The 17,156-nt window shown below is 48.5% G+C and overlaps 1 protein-coding gene across 2 annotated transcripts in view; it reads left to right on the forward strand.

Annotated features, from left to right (window-relative positions):
* ELMOD2 (ELMO domain containing 2) overlaps positions 1-17,156 on the forward strand; it is a 142,636-nt gene that overhangs the window by 30,456 nt on the left and 95,024 nt on the right. For both annotated transcript variants that reach the window (XM_063920379.1, XM_063920380.1), the window contains exon 4: positions 14,709-14,806. In XM_063920379.1, coding sequence (XP_063776449.1) covers positions 14,709-14,806 — 98 coding nt within the window. The remainder of the gene's footprint in view (positions 1-14,708; positions 14,807-17,156) is intronic.

Below are 17,156 nucleotides of genomic sequence, written 5' to 3' on the forward strand. Positions count from 1 at the left end.
CTTAGGACGATGAGTCCAAATTGAGCTGCATGCATGGCCGACACAGAGGGTCGTGAATGACCCGCTGGGCCGTGCATCGGCTGTTGTTGGCAGTGTAGTAAAAAATATCGTTCAGGAGGGTAAAAATGAGCAATATTGTTTACTATATCGCCTAGTGTCTATCGGACTAAACTCAAAATACGTTCCCATTCGGGGTAACCTAGAATTTCTGCCATCCTTACATAATGCCTGTGTTTTAATATGGAGATGCAAAGGAATTAGAGCCATTTCAGATGTCTTTGACCCACATTGCCACATGCTCTAATTTCCGCAACCGCAAGACAAATTTTATATTCTCAACTCTCATTTTTTATGTATCTACAACTACGACAGTTTCCAGTAACCCCAGCCCACTGTTCCGAACCACACCCACACTGAAAGGTTCCACTCGCTGTTATATCTCCTAACCTCAAACTCATTTCACTTTAGATATCTCTACCCTAATTCACATGCAAAAGACCTGACCAGTTTATGGAATTCACTGTCATTGGCATGGTCTAAAGACATACCCTAGGTGACAGATTTGTTTGGATATTATCCACCCACATACAAAATACTGAAAATACGAAGGTTCCTCTGTGCTTCAATAGGTTCATTTTAAAACTCTTCATAGTGCTTATGGGCCTAATTGAGACCTGATCGCAACAGCAAACTTTTTCTCTAATGGGCAAAACCATGTGCAGTGCAGGTGGGGCATATGTAACATGTGCAGTGAGGGTTAGATTTGGGTGTGGTGTGTTCAAACTGAAATCTAAATTGCAGTGTAAAAAGCAAGCTGTCCAGTATTTGCCCTGCACAGAAACAATATAACCCACCCAAATCTAACTCTCTCTGCTAATGGTTTTGCCCATTTGAGAAAGATTTTGCTTTTGCGATCCGGTCTGAATTAGGCCCAATGTCTCTCCATTACAACATCTGTACATGCTACCTGAGGAATGTAGTCATTGCCCTAAATGTAATACATCTTGAACAAAATTATATGCATAGCCTTTGGTTGTGTTCAGTGGCCCGTCGCTATTGAAACAAGGTTCTTGATTTTATTAACCTATTGTTCCACCTCCGTTTACCCTTCTATCTATACCGTTACAATTTGCTTACTTTAATATATGAAAACAGTTTGTTATTAAGCCTCTCATTCCCATTCTCACTATTGTCTCAATAGCTAAAAAAGTCCTATGTTGCAAATGGATTAAGAAAACCGGCCCTTAATCGGCGAGATACAGGGTGCTCTCTTAGATCTCCTTTATTTTGTGAAACGCTTCTATAAGAAATGTGAACCATATATTACCACACTCTTCTACTCATTCTCAGATTATTAAGACCTTTGAATCAACCACGTGATATCTATTGCGCAAAATTACTTGATTTGGGTTTCTACTGTGACTGCGTTAAGTCTTCCTATAAGACCCCTTTTTGTCTAATTGAAGTTATTTTATGATGTTTCCACCCTTGATGTAGACATGCATTTGTGAGTTCGTATTGCATCATTGCCCTTCCCACCCCCCTCATCCTTTGTTTTTGTAATTATTTTATTTTTATTTTCCCTCCCATCTTTTACACATCACACATGACATTTCGTTATATGTCTGTGTTTGTACGTTTATTTATTTATTACCAGTTATTTATATAGCGCACACATATTCCGCAGCGCTTTACAGAGAATATTTGGCCATTCACATCAGTCCCTGACCCAGTGGAGTTTACAATCTATATTCCCTATCACATGTACACACACACGCGAATTCATACTAGGGTTAATTTTGTTGGTACCCAGTTAACCTATCAGTATATTTTCTCTTACGTCCTAGAGGATGCTGGGGACTCCGTAAGGACCATGGGGTATAGACGGGCTCCGCAGAACTTTTAGTATGGGTGTGCACTGGCTCCTCCCTCTATGCCCCTCCTCCAGACCTCAGTTAGATTTTGTGCCCAGAGGAGATAGGGTGCATTACAGAGGAGCTTTCCAGAGTTTCTCTGAAAAATAATTTTTATTTTCAGGGAGCACTGCTGGCAACAGGCTCCCTGCATCGTGGGACTGAGGAGAGAGAAGCAGACCTACTTAAATGATAGGCTCTGCTTCTTAGGCTACTGTACACCATTAGCTCCAGACGGAGTTGGAACGCAGGTCTCACCCCGCCGTTCGTCCCAGAGCCGCGCCGCCGTCCTCCTCGCAGAGCCGGAAGATAGAAGCCGGGTGAGTATAAGAAGAAAAGAAGACTTCAAGGCGGCAGAAGACTTCAGATCTTCACTGAGGTAAGCCATTGCTCCCACACGCTACCCACCCAGAACGGGCACTGATGGGTGCAGGGCGCAGGCGGGGGGGCGCCCTGGGCAGCAATAAACCTCTGGTCGGGCAAAAAAGGGTACATTAGGCTGCGGAGGCAGTAAATGAAGAGACCCCCCGCCATTTTTTGGAATATTGAAGCGGGACCGAAGCCCGCCGCTGGAGGGGGCAGAGCTTGATCCCTCAGCACTAACAGCGCCTTTTTCTCCACAGAACGATGCAGAGAAGCTGGCTCCCCGGACTCTCCCCTGCTGAACTCGGTGACAGAGGGCTGAAAAGAGGGGGGGGGGGCATGTTTAAGGCGCAGTGAGTGTATAACATTGATTACATATATAAAAAGCGCTATCTGGGTTATTCCAGTGTCAGTTTGGCGCTGGGTGTGTGCTGGCATACTCTCTCTCTGTCTCCCCATAGGGCCTTGTTGGGGAATTGTCCCCTTATAGATATATCCCTGTGTGTGTGGGGGTGTCGGTACGTGCGTGTCGACATGTCTGAAGCGGAAGGCTCGTCCAAGAAGGAGGTGGAGCAGATGTGTGTCTCCGTCGGCAACGCCGACTCATGATTGGATGGACATGTGGCATATGTTAAATGCGAGTGTGGCCTCATTACATAAAAGACTGGACAAAGCAGAGTCCAGGGAGAAAGCAGGGAGTTAATCCATGGATTGGACTGGGTCACAGGGCCCTTCTGGGTCTCAAAATCGTCCCCTATCCCAAATAGTGGACACTTGTACCGACACGGATTCTGACTCCAGTGTCGACTACGATGATGCAAAATTACACCCAAGGGTGGCAAAAAGTATTCAGTGTATGATTATTGCAATAAAAGATGTTTTGCATATCACTGATGACCCCTCTGTCCCTGTCCCTGATACGAGGGTGCACATGTATAAGGAAAATAAATCTGAGGTAACCTTTCCCCCATCTCATGAGCTTAACTAGTTATTTGAAAAAGCTTGGGAAACTCCAGATAAAAAACTGCAGATTCCCAAAAGGGTTCTTATGGCGTATCCTTTCCCTGCACAGGACAGGTAGGTACGTTGGGAATCCTCTCCCAGGGTGGACAAGGCTTTAACGCGCCTGTCCAAGAAGGTGGCGCTGCCGTCTCCGGACACGGCAGCCCTCAAGGATCCTGCTGATCGCAGACAGGAGACTACTTTAAAGTCTATTTCTCTGACGTCCTAGTGGATGCTGGGAACTCCGTAAGGACCATGGGGAATAGACGGGCTCCGCAGGAGACTGGGCACTCTAAAAGAAAGATTAGGTACTATCTGGTGTGCACTGGCTCCTCCCTCTATGCCCCTCCTCCAGACCTCAGTTAGAATCTGTGCCCGGCTCGAGCTGGTTGCACACTAGGGGCTCTCCTGAGCTCCTAGTAAAGAAAGTATTTATTAGGTTTTTTATTTTCAGTGAGATCTGCTGGCAACAGACTCACTGCTACGAGGGACTTAGGGGAGAGAAGCGAACCTACCTGCTTGCAGCTAGCTTGGGCTTCTAGGCTACTGGACACCATTAGCTCCAGAGGGATCGAACACAGGCCCAGCCTCGGTCGTCCGGTCCCGGAGCCGCGCCGCCATCCCCCTTGCAGAGCCAGAAGACGGAAGATTCCGAGGAGAAAATCGGCGGCTAAAGATGCCGGTCTTCATTAAGGTAGCGCACAGCACTGCAGCTGTGCGCCATTGCTCCCCATGCACACCACATACTCCGGTCACTGATGGGTGCAGGGCGCTGGGGGGGGGGGCGCCCTGCGCTGCGCTGCGCTGCAATTAGAGTACCTTAACATGGCAAAAAAACACATAATATAGTCTAATAAACTATATATGTGTAAAAATCCCCTGCCATAATATTAATAAAAGAGCGGGATAAGCCCGCCGAGAAGGGGGCGGAGCTATCTCCCTCAGCACACTGGCGCCATTTTCTCTTCACAGTTCCGCTGGAAGACAGCTCCCCAGGCTCTCCCCTGCAGTTTCCAGACTCAAAGGGTTAAAAAGAGAGGGGGGGCACTACATTTAGGCGCAAACTATACATGTTAAGCAGCTATAGGGAAAAATCACTTTCTGTAGTAGTGTAAATCCCTAATTATATAGCGCTGTAGTGTGTGCTGGCATACTCTCTCTCTGTCTCCCCAAAGGACTTTGTGGGGTCCTGTCCTCAGTCAGAGCATTCCCTGTGTGTGTGCGGTGTGTCGGTACGGCTGTGTCGACATGTTTGATGAGGAGGCTTATGTGGAGGCGGAGCAGGTGCCGATAAATGTGATGTCACCCCCTGCGGGGTCGACACCAGTGTGGATGGATATGTGGAAGGTATTAACCGACAGTGTCAACTCCTTACATAAAAGGTTTGATGACATAACAGCTGTGGGACAGCCGGCTTCTCAGCCTGTGCCTGCCCAGGCGTCTCAAAGGCCGTCAGGGGCTCAAAAACGCCCGCTACCTCAGATGGCAGACACAGATGTCGACACGGAGTCTGAGTCCAGTGTCGACGACGAGACAAATGTACATTCCACTAAGGCTATCCGTTGCATGATTACGGCAATGAAAAATGTGTTGCACATTTCTGACATTAACCCAGGTACCACTAAAAAGGGTATTATGTTTGGGGAGAAAAAGCAACCAGTGGTTTTTCCCCCTTCAGATGAGTTAAATGAAGTGTGTGAAGAAGCGTGGGCATCCCCTGATAAAAAAATTAGTGATTTCTAAAAAGTTACTAATGGCGTACCCTTTCCCGCCAGAGGACAGGGTACGTTGGGAGACATCCCCGAGGGTGGATAAAGCGCTCACACGCTTGTCAAAAAAGGTGGCACTACCGTCTCAGGATACGGCCGCCTTAAAGGAGCCTGCGGATAGAAAGCAGGAGGCTATCCTGAAGTCTGTATATACACACTCGGGTACTATACTGAGACCTGCTATTGCTTCAGCATGGATGTGCAGTGCTGCAGCAGCGTGGTCTGATTCCCTGTCTGATTCCCTTGACAGGGACACTATATTGCTAACCATAGAGCACATTAAAGACGTAGTCTTATACATGAGAGATGCACAGAGGGATAATTGCCGGCTGGCATCTAGAATAAATGCAATGTCCATTTCTGCCAGGAGAGTATTATGGACTCGGCAGTGGACAGGTGATGCGGATTCTAAAAGGCACATGGAGGTTTTGCCTTACAAGGGTGAGGAATTGTTTGGGGATGGTCTCTCGGACCTCGTTTCCACAGCGACAGCTGGGAAGTCGACATTTTTACCCCAGGTTCCCTCACAGCCAAAGAAAGCACCGTATTATCAGGTACAGTCCTTTCGGCCCCAGAAAGGCAAGTGGGTTAAAGGCGCGTCCTTTCTGCCCAGAGGCAGGGGTAGAGGGAAAAAGCTGCACCATACAGCCAGTTCCCAAGAACAGAAATCCTCCCCTGCTTCCACTAAACTGGGCCTCCACTGATGGAGCCAGGTGCGGTGGGGAAAGACAGAAAATACACTAAGCGCTTAGGTGAGTGAGACTGCAATATGATCGTCAGCCGCCTCTTGTATAAGGGGATTGCCAATCCCTTAATCCACAAAAGTACCAAAAAAAACCAAGTGGCGCTTAGCAATCATATAATATAAAATATTTAATAAAAATACACATTAAATACAATGCAACAACCTCCCGGGGGTGTAAGACAATTATTAAAACATCACAATAATGTTGTACAGCAGTATGATAAATCAAAGCACCTGATATTTGGTTAGAATACAGGTTGAAAACATAAAAAATAGCCACTGTTGACACAAGAGTCTCGGGATTACACAAAAAACAATATGTACACACTTGAAGGTGCAGCTGCAGAATAATTTCCAACTGTGTGGCTCACAGTGGCATGCCCACAGGGTGGTACCCGTGACCCGGGTTGGAGTAGATTTGTTCAACAGATATTAGCAATGCAGACAGATAGTTGAAAAAAATAAATAGAAATATAAATATGGTAAGTGAACCTGTTACCGCTGGGCAGGAGCTTTCGATTCTTGCTCCCTGGTGTTGTCCCGTTAGCCAGGGTGATGATGTACACCAGATCCTCAGCGGGATGAAGCAGTGTTGTAATACGTGGGAGACTTGATTCGGGCGTCCTCACCGAGACGCTACTGCATGTGGGAGCTCCGTGTCCCCTTTCACATTGGTCGTTTGCCGATGGAGCCGGAGTGGCAGGGGCCCGGCCAGAAGCACCGATCAACAGCCCGTCTGACGCTCGTATCACCCGTCAGTGTGGTAGCGGCTGTGGCTGAGAGCCGCGCGGGGTTGAAGCTGCGGGCTGGGGCGCTTATGCTGCAGCCGTCGGTCTGGTTTCCCGTACACGGCTCAGATGGAGATGGAAGTACACAGCGGTACCGGTCCTCATGAAATTTCCTGTATTCCTTAACGCGTTTCAACGCCAGCAGGGCGTCTTCCTCAAAAGGCAGGTATGAACAAATCTACTCCAACCCGGGTCACGGGTACCACCCTGTGGGCATGCCACTGTGAGCTACACAGTTGGAAATTATTCTGCAGCTGCACCTTCAAGTGTGTACATATTGTTTTTTGTGTAATCCCGAGACTCTTGTGTCAACAGTGGCTATTTTTTATGTTTTCAACCTGTATTCTAACCAAATATCAGGTGCTTTGATTTATCATACTGCTGTACAACATTATTGTGATGTTTTAATAATTGTCTTACACCCCCGGGAGGTTGTTGCATTGTATTTAATGTGTATTTTTATTAAATATTTTATATTATATGATTGTTAAGCGCCACTTGGTTTTTTTTGGTACAGGTGCGGTGGGGGCCCGTCTCCGGAACTTCAGCGACCGGTGGGTTCGCTCACGGGTGGATCCCTGGGTTCTACAGGTATCTCAGGGATACAAGCTGGAATTCGAGACGTCTCCCCCTCGCCGTTACCTAAAATCAGCCTTGCCAGCTACTCCCCCGGACAGGGAGGTAGTGCTGGCGGCAATTCACAAGCTGTTCCTCCAGCAGGTGATAATAAAAGTTCCCCTCCTTCAACAGGGACGGGGTTACTATTCCACAATGTTGTGGTACCGAAACCAGACTGTTCGGTGAGACCCATTCTAAATTTAAAATCCTTGAACACTTTTATATTAGAAGGTTCAAGTTCAAAATGGAATCGCTCAGGGCGGTTATTGCAAGCCTGGAAGAAGGGGATTACATGGTATCACTGGACATCAAGGATGCGTACCTGCATGTCCCCATTTACCCTCCTCACCAGGTGTACCTCCGTTTTGTGGTACAAGACTGCCATTACCAATTCCAGATGTTGCCGTTTGGTCTGTCCACGGCACCGAGGGTATTTACCAAGGTAATGGCCGAAATGATGATACTCCTTCGAAAGAAGGGAGTTATAATTATCCCATACTTGGACGATCTCCTTATAAAGGCGAGGTCCAGGGAGCAGTTGTTGGTCGGAGTAGCACTATCTCAGGAAGTGCTTCAACAGCACGGCTGGATTCTGAATATTCCAAAGTCGCAGATGGTTCCTACGACGCGTCTGCTGTTCCTGGGTATGTTTCTGGACACAGAACAGAGGAAGGTGTTTCTCCCGGAGGAGAAGGCCAAGGAGTTGTCATCTCTGGTCAGAGACCTCCTGAAACCAAAACAGGTGTCGGTGCATCACTGCACGCGAGTCCTGGGAAAGATGGTAGCTTCTTACGAGGCAATTCCATTCGGCAGGTTCCATGCAAGGATCTTTCAGTGGGATCTGTTAGACAAGTGGTCCGGATTGCATCTTCAGATGCATCGGCTGATCACCCTGTCCCCGAGGGCCAGGGTGTCTCTGCTGTGGTGGCTGCAGAGTGCTCATCTGCTCGAGGGCCGCAGATTTCGCATACAGGACTGGGTCCTGGTGACCACGGATGCAAGCCTCCGAGGTTGGGGGGCAGTCACGCAGGGAAGAAACTTCCAAAGACAATAGTCGAGTAAGGAGGCTTCCCTACACAAGACCCCTGCTTCAAAACCAGCCGGTGCTGATTCAGTCAGACAACATCACGGCGGTTGCCCATGTAAATCGACAGGGCGGCACAAGAAGCAGGATGGCGATGGCAGAAGCCACAAGGATTCTCCGATGGGCGGAAAATCACGTGATAGCACTGTCAGCAGTGTTCATTCCGGGAGTGGACAACTGGGAAGCAGACTTCCTCAGCAGGCACGACCTCCACCCGGGAGAGTGGGGACTTCATCCAGAAGTCTTCCAACTGATTGTAAACCGTTGGGAAAGGCCACAGGTGGACATGATGGCGTCCCGCCTAAACAAAAAGCTAAAAAGATATTGCGCCAGGTCAAGGGACCCTCAGGCGATAGCTGTGGACACTCTAGTGACACCGTGGGTGTACCAGTCGGTTTATGTGTTCCCTCCTCTTCCTCTCATACCATAGGTGCTGAGGATAATAAGAAAGAGAGGAGTGAGAACTATACTCATCGTTCCGGATTGGCCAAGAAGGACTTGGTACCCGGAACTGCAAGAAATGATCTCAGAGGACCCTTGGCCTCTGCCTCTCAGACAGGACCTGCTACAGCAGGGGCCCTGTCTGTTCCAAGACTTACCGCGGCTGCGTTTGACGGCATGGCGGTTGAACGCCGGATCCTGATGAAAAGGGCATTCCGGTTGAAGTCATTCCTACGCTAATAAAAGCTAGGAAAGATGTGACAGCAAAGCATTATCACCGCATATGGCGAAAATATGTTGCTTGGTGTGAGGCTATGAAGGCCCCCACAGAAGAATTTCAGCTGGGTTGTTTTCTGCACTTCCTACAGTCAGGAGTGACTGTAGGCCTAAAATTGGGTTCCATTAAAGTCCACATTTCGGCCCTGTCTATTTTCTTTCAAAAAGAACTGGCTTCACTGCCTGAAGTTCAGACGTTTGTTAAGGGAGTGCTGCATATTCAGCCCCCTTTTGTGCCCCCAGTGGCACCTTGGGATCTCAACGTTGTGTTGGATTTCCTAAAATTACATTGGTTTGAGCCACTTCAGACTGTGGAATTAAAATATCTCATGTGGAAAGTGGTCATGCTTTTGGCCTTGGCTTCGGCTAGGCGGGTGTCAGACTTGGCGGCTTTGTCCTGTAAAAGCCCCTATCTGATCTTCCATATGGACAGAGCAGAATTGAGGACGCGTCCCCAATTCCTCCCTAAGGTGGTATCAGCGTTTCATTTGAACCAACCTATTGTGGTGCCTGCGGCTACTCGGGACTTGGAGGCCTCCGAGTTGCTGGACGTAGTCCGGGCCCTGAAAATCTATGTTTCCAGGACGGCTAGAGTCAGAAAAACTGCCTCGCTGTTTATCCTGCATGCACCCAACAAGCTGGGTGCTCCTGCTTCTAAGCAGACTATTGCTCGCTGGATCTGCTCCATGATTCAACTTGCACATTCTGCGGCTGGACTGCCGCATCCTAAATCAGTAAAGGCCCATTCCACGAGGAAGGGGGCTCTTCTTGGGCGGCTGCCCGAGGGGTCTCGGCTTTACAACTTTGCCGAGCTGCTACTTGGTCGGGATCAAACACGTTTGCAAAATTCTACAAGTTTGATACCCTGGCTGAGGAGGACCTTGAGTTTGCTCATTCGGTGCTGCAGAGTCATCCGCACTCTCCCGCCTGTTTGGGAGCTTTGGTATAATCCCCATGGTCCTTACGGAGTTCCCAGCATCCACTAGGACGTCAGAGAAAATAAGAATTTACTCACCGGTAATTCTATTTCTTGTAGTCCGTAGTGGATGCTGGGCGCCCATCCCAAGTGCGGCTTGTCTGCAATACTTGTATATAGTTATTGCCTAACTAAAGGGTTATTGTTATGAGCCATCTGTTCGTGAGGCTCAGTTGTTATTCATACTGTTAACTGGGTATAGTATCACGAGTTGTACGGTGTGATTGGTGTGGCTGGTATGAGTCTTACCCGGGATTCCAAATCCTTTCCTTATTGTGTCAGCTCTTCCGGGCACAGTTTCCCTAACTGAGGTCTGGAGGAGGGGCATAGAGGGAGGAGCCAGTGCACACCAGATAGTACCTAATCTTTCTTTTAGAGTGCCCAGTCTCCTGCGGAGCCCGTCTATTCCCCATGGTCCTTACGGAGTTCCCAGCATCCATTACGGACTACGAGAAATAGAATTACCGGTGAGTAAATTCTTATTTTATGCGCATATGGGTGCTTTGCTCAGACCGGCAATAGCATCGGCATGGGTATGTAGCGCAGTTGCAGCATGGACAGATACCTAGACAGGGATACCATTTTATTAACCTTAGCCCACATTAAAGACGCAGTCTTATACACGAGGGACGCACAAAGAGACTTTGGGCTGCTGGGTTCCAGAGCCAATGCCATGGCTATTTCTGCGAGACGAGCTCTATGGACCCGCCAATGGACGGGTGATGCAGACTCGAAGAAGCATATGGAGGTTTTACCTTTCAAGGGTGAAGTGTTGTTTGGGGAGGGGCTTGCGGACCTGGTTGCCACAGCTACCGCGGGTAAATCTACCTTTTTACCTTTTGTTCCCCAACAGCAAAAGAAAGCTCCACAGTATCAGATGCAGTCCTTTCGGTCTCATAAATCCAGAAGAGGTCAGGGCTCCTCCTTCCTTGCCAGAGGTAAGGGTAGGGGAAAGAGAACACCTGCTTCGGCTAGTTCCCAGGAGCAGAAGTCCTCCCCGGCATCTACAAAATCCACCGCATGACGCTGGGGCTCCCCTAAGAGAGTCCGCACCAGTGGGGGCGCGCCTTCGACTTTTCAGCCAGATCTGGATTTTTTCAGACGTGGATCCTTGGGTGATGGAAATTGTTTCCCAAGGCTACATGCTGGAATTCGAAGAGGTGCCCCCTCGCCGATTTTTCATGTCGGCATTGCCAGCTTCACCCCCGGAGAGGGAAGTAGTGTTAGCTGCAATTCAAAAGCTGTGTCAACAGCAAGTGGTGGTCAAGGTTCCCCTGGTCCAATAGGGAAAAGGGTATTATTGAACCCTATTTATGGTCCCGAAGCTGGATGGTTCGGTCAGACCCATTTTAAATCTAAAATCCCTAAACCTGTACTTGAAAAAGTTCAAATTCAAGATGGAATCGCTCCGAGCTGTAATATCCAGCCTGGAAGGGGGGGATTTGATGGTGTCACTGGACATAAAGGATGCATACCTTCATGTCCCCATATACCCCCCTCATCAGGAGTACCTGAGATTCGCTGTACAGGACTATCATTACCAGTTTCAGACGTTGCCGTTTGGGCTTTCCACGGCCCTGAGGATTTTCACCAAGGTATTGGCAGAGATGATGGTGCTCCTGCGCAGGCAGGGAGTCACAATTATTCCATACTTGGACGATCTCCTGCGAGATCGAGAGACCAGTTGCTGAAGAACGTGTCGCTCTCCCTAAAAGTGCTGCAACAGCACGGTTGGATTCTGAATCTGCCAAAGTCACAATTGGTTCCAACGACTCTGCTATCATTCCTCGGCATGATTCTGGACACGGAACAAAAGAGGGTTTTTCTCCCATTGGAAAAAGCCCAGGATCTCCAGAACATGGTCAGAGACCTGCTAATACCAAAAAGAGTGTCTGTTCATCAATGCACTCGAGTTCTGGGGAAAATGGTGGCAGCCTACGAGGCCATCCGCTTCGGCAGGTTTTCATACGAGGACTTTTCAGTGGGACCTTCTGGACAAGTGGTCCGTGTCCCATCTACAAATACATCAGAAAATAACCCTGTCCCCCAGGGCCAGGGTGTCTCTCCTGTGGTGGCTGCAGAGTGCTCACCTTCTAGAGGGTCGCAGATTCGGCATTCAAGACTGGGTTCTGGTGACCACGGACGCGAGCCTCCGAGGATGGGGAGCAGTCACACAAGGAAGAACTTTTCAGGGACTATGGTCAAGCCAGGAGGCTTGTCTACACATCAACATACTGGAATTGAGGGCCATATACAACTGCCTACGACTAGCGGAGAATCTTCTTCGCGACCTACCGGTTCTGATGCAATCAGACAACGTCACAGCTGTGGCTCATGTAAACCGCCAGGGCGGGACAAGGAGCAGAATGGCGATGGCAGAAGCCGCCAGGATTCTTCACTGGGCGGAAAATCACGTAAGCGCTCTTTCAGCTGTCTTCATTCCGGGAGTGGACAACTGGGAAGCAGACTTCCTCAGCAGATACGATCTCCATCCGGGAGAGTGGGGACTTCATCAAGAAGTTTTTGCAGAGATAACAAGTCTTTGTGGAATTCCTCAAATAGACATGATGGCGTCACGCCTCAACAAAAAGCTTCAGAGGTATTGTGCCAGGTATCGGGACCCTCAGGCAGTAGCAGTAGACGCCCTGGTGCCACCATGGGTGTTTCAGTCGGTCTATGTATTGCCTCCTCTTCCTCTCATCTCAAAGATATTGAGAATCATAAGACAAAGAAGAGTACAGACAATACTCATTGTCCCAGATTGGCCTTGAAGGGCCTGATACTCAGATCTTCAGGAAATGCTCACAGAAGATCCGTGGCCTCTTCCTCTCAGGGAGGACCTGTTACAGCAGGGGCCATGTGTGTTCCAAGACTTACCGCGGTTACGTTTGACGGCATGGCGGTTGAACACCGAATCCTAGCTGGGAAAGGTATTCTGGAGCAAGTTATCCCTACGCTGATAAAGGCTAGGAAGGAGGTGACGGCAAAGCATTATCACCGTATCTGGAGGAAGTATGTATCTTGGTGTGAACCAAGAATGCTCCTACGGAAGATTTCCATCTGGGCCGGTTTCTCCACTTTCTACAGACAGGAGTGGATATGGGCCTGAAGTTAGGCTCCATTAAGGTACAGATTTCGGCCCTATCTATATTCTTTCAGAAGGAATTGGCTTCTCTCCCAGAAGTCCGGACGTTTGTGAAGGGAGTGCTGCACATCCAGCCCCCCTTTGGGCCCCCAGTGGCACCATGGGACCTTAACGTGGTGTTAAGTTTCCTGAAATCTCACTGGTTTGAACCTCTTCAAACAGTGGAATTAATATTTCTCACGTGGAAGGTGGTCATGTTTTTGGCCTTGGCATCTGCAAGGTGGGTGTCCGAATTGGCGGCCTTGTCCCACAAGAGCCCCTATTTGATTTTCCATGTGGATAGAGCAGAGTTGAGGACACGTCCTCAATTTTTGCCTAAGGTGGTTTCTTCATTTCATATGAACCAACCTATTGTGGTGCCTGTGGCTACGGGGGACTGGGAGGACTCCCAAGTCCCTGGATGTAGTCAGGGCCTTAAAGATTTATGTAGCCAAGACGGCTAGGGTTAGGAAAACAGAGGCTCTGTTTGTCCTGTATGCAGCCAACAAGGTTGGCGCTCCTGCTTCTAAGCAGACTATTGCTCGCTGGATCTGTAACACGATTCAGCAGGCTCATTCGATGGCTGGATTGCCGTTACCAAATTCGGTAAAGTAGGAAGGTGGGCTCTTCTTGTGCGGCTGCCCGAGGCGTCTCGGCATTACAGCTTTGCCGAGCAGCTACTTGGTCGGGTTCAAACACTTTTGCTAAATTCTACAAGTTTGATACCCTGGCTGATGAGGACCTTGCGTTTGCTCAGTTGGTGCTGCAGAGTCATCCACACTCTCCCGCCCGGTTTGGAGCTTTGGTATAATCCCCATGGTCCTTACGGAGTCCCCAGCATCCTCTAGGAAGTAAGAGAAAATAAGATTTTAAACCTACCGGTAAATCTTTTTCTCCTAGTCCGTAGAGGATGCTGGGCGCCCGTCCCAGTGCGGACTGCATCTGCAAGACTTGTATATAGTTGTTGCTTTCATAAGGGTTATGTTACAGTTGGAATCGGTCTTTGACTGATACTGGTTTTTGTTCATACTGTTAACTGGTTGCGAGTATTCCAGGTTATATGGTATGATTGGTGTGGGCTGGTATGAATCTTGCCCTTAGATTAACAAAATCCTTTCCTCATATTGTCCATCTCCTCTGGGCACAGTTCTCTAACTGAGGTCTGGAGGAGGGGCATAGAGGGAGGAGCCAGTGCACACCCTATTCTAAAAGTTCTTTATAGTGCCCATGTCTCCTGCGGAACCCGTCTATACCCCATGGTCCTTACGGAGTCCCCAGCATCCTCTACGGACTAGGAGAAAAAGATTTACCGGTAGGTTTAAAATCTTATTTTTACTGCTCTTCCTGAATTTTATTCCCCATGTTTCTTGGGTCTGTTTTAAATGGACACTTAAAAAAAAATAAAAAAAATAAAAAATTTTATTCAATATTTTGATAATGACATTGTACCTATTTGAAATGTTTTAATAAAACATTACTTAAAAAAAACACAGATTGAAGTAAAACATTGTAATAAAAATACACCAATTTCTACTACACAGTCTGTATGTATAATTATAAGTAATTCCTGCTGCAATAACTTACAAAATTGATGCGTGCATTTTAACAGGTACTGCAATCTGCAATAAATATTTATGAGGATGAAATAGACAAATATGTATCTGATATCATACAACAAAAGAAAATAAATGTGGAGAAATACAAAAGGTTTGTATAAAACTTAAATATTATCTACATATTGTGTGTTCATTATGTGGTGACAAGGCCAAGTTTTTGGCTGCGGGGGGTTACACTGTACCTCTATTTCTCTTGCGTCCTAGAGGATGCTGGGGTCCACATTAGTACCATGGTCCACTAGGAGCCACTGGCACTTTTAGAGTTTGAGAGTGTGGGCTGGCTCCTCCCTCTGCCACTCCTACCAGACTCAGTTTAGAAAATGTGCCCGGAGGAGCCGGTCACAGCTAGGGGAGCTCCTAGAGCTTCTTTTGGTTTTGTTTTTTTCTCAGTTAGTATAGGCACAGGGAGGCTGCTGGCAACAGCCTCCCTGCTTCGTGGGACTAAGGGAGTGTAGTAGTGTCCGCCCTGCAGGGCTTTGAGCCACTATCTCCGCTGACAGGACATTAGCTCCTGATGGTGATGATAGTTAGCCGCCCCAGGCGACTGCTCACTCCCGCAGCATGCCGCCACCCCCTAACAGAGCCAGAAGATTCCGGTGGCGAGTGAGTCACCGGCCCCCTGGCAAGTGGGGAGCCGGTGTGAAGATGGCGGCATCAGGGTGGGAGCGCAGTACTAACTGCGCTCCGGGGCTCAGCGGTACATAGTGCGGCGCTGTGAGGGGCGCCCTGAGCCAGCGCCTATACCCTACACTGGTTAGTGGCTGTCAGGGACCTCGGTAACGGTGCCAGCGATAATTCTCAGGCCAGTATAAAGAAAGTGAAGAGCGGGAAGCACCGCCATGTTAAGGGGGCGGAGCTTCTCCTCAGACCGGACCCAGCAGTGTTCAGCGCCATTTTCCTGCCTGCAGTTCCTGTACACAGACGCTGACAGGGAGAGCTGTCCCTCCAAGCAACTCCAGCTATTCTGTGCGGTACCAGGGGGTTGTAGAAGGGGGAGGGAGGCTGTGATTATACTGTGTAGTCTATTAAGGTACACGGTAAGCGCTCAGTAGTTGTGTTATATCTACTCAGAAAGCGCTGTGTGTGGGTTGGCTCCAATCTCTGTCTCTCTCTCTGTGGCATACTTGGGGGGAAACTGTGTCTGACATTTCCCTGGGTGTGGGTGTGGGTGTTTATTATCTCCCATAGCCATGTATAGGGACTCTGTATCATATGCTGCAGAGGATGTTTCCTCTCAGGAAGAATCCATTCCATGTACACATGCATTGTCTCCGATCCCTATTGCTGAGCCTAAGTGGTTAACCTCTATTAAGGGAATGATCTCTCAGATCTCTACTAGGGTAGCACATACTGAGACTGAAACTCAGGTGTTAAAGAAATCTATGGCAGTTTGGTCAGGTTCTGTTCCTATTCCGGCAAAATCCCATAGCATGTTCCCACAGAAACGTGCACTTGCCCAGATTATGCAAGATGACACGGATACCGACTCTGATACTGCAGACGGGGATGGGGACATGCTAAGGGGGGTGGCATCACTGGCAAAGGGGGTGCAGCTCATGATTGAGGCCATTAGAGATGTGTTAAACATTACTGACCCGCCACCTGAGCAGGTTGAGGAGGCTTACTTCACTATAGACAATAAGAAAGCCCTGCATCTAAAGAATTAAACGCTATATTTGAAAAATCCTGGGAAAACCTGGAGAAAAAATTCCAGATCCCCAAAAAGGTTCTGGTTGCTTTTCCCTTCCCTGAGGAGGATAGGAAAAAATTGGAAAACCCACCCATAGTTGACGCAGCAGTCTCCAGACTGTCAAAAAAGGTGGTTTTATCTGTCCCTGGATCTACCGCGTTAAAAGAACCGGCTGATCGTAAGATTGATACTACGCTCAAATCCATATACACTGCTTCAGGATTGGCGTTAAGGCATGGATTTCTAAAGCCAGAGTAAAGTGGTCAGGCACATTCCTAGAGGACTTGGATACAATGGATAGAAGTGACATTGAATTGTTTTTACGTAACATATAGGATTCTGCGGGGTTCATGGTGGAATCCATGAAGGACCTGGGTTTGCTGACTGCACGGATATCTTCCATGCCGGTCGCAGCTTGCAGGGGACTCTGGCTACGCCAATGGTCTGCAGACGCGGAATCCATGAGAAGTGTGGAGAACCTACCCTACACAGATCAGGCTCTATTTGGGGAAGCTTTGGATGCGTGGATTTCCACGGCAACCGCGCGTAAGTCTCCTTTCCTTCCCTCTGCTACACCTTACACGAAGAAACCATTTTCTTCAGCTGGGTCGCAGTCCTTTCGGACCGCTAAGACAAAAAAAGTCCAAGCCTACTACCACCTTCTTTAGAGGTGGTCGTGCAAAATCCAAAAAGCCTGCACCCGCAGGCTCCCAGTACCAGAAACCCGCTTCTGGTTCCTCAAAATCCTCAG

This window comes from Pseudophryne corroboree, chromosome 1, assembly GCF_028390025.1.
Source record: "Pseudophryne corroboree isolate aPseCor3 chromosome 1, aPseCor3.hap2, whole genome shotgun sequence".
Taxonomy (NCBI): Eukaryota; Metazoa; Chordata; class Amphibia; order Anura; family Myobatrachidae; genus Pseudophryne; species Pseudophryne corroboree.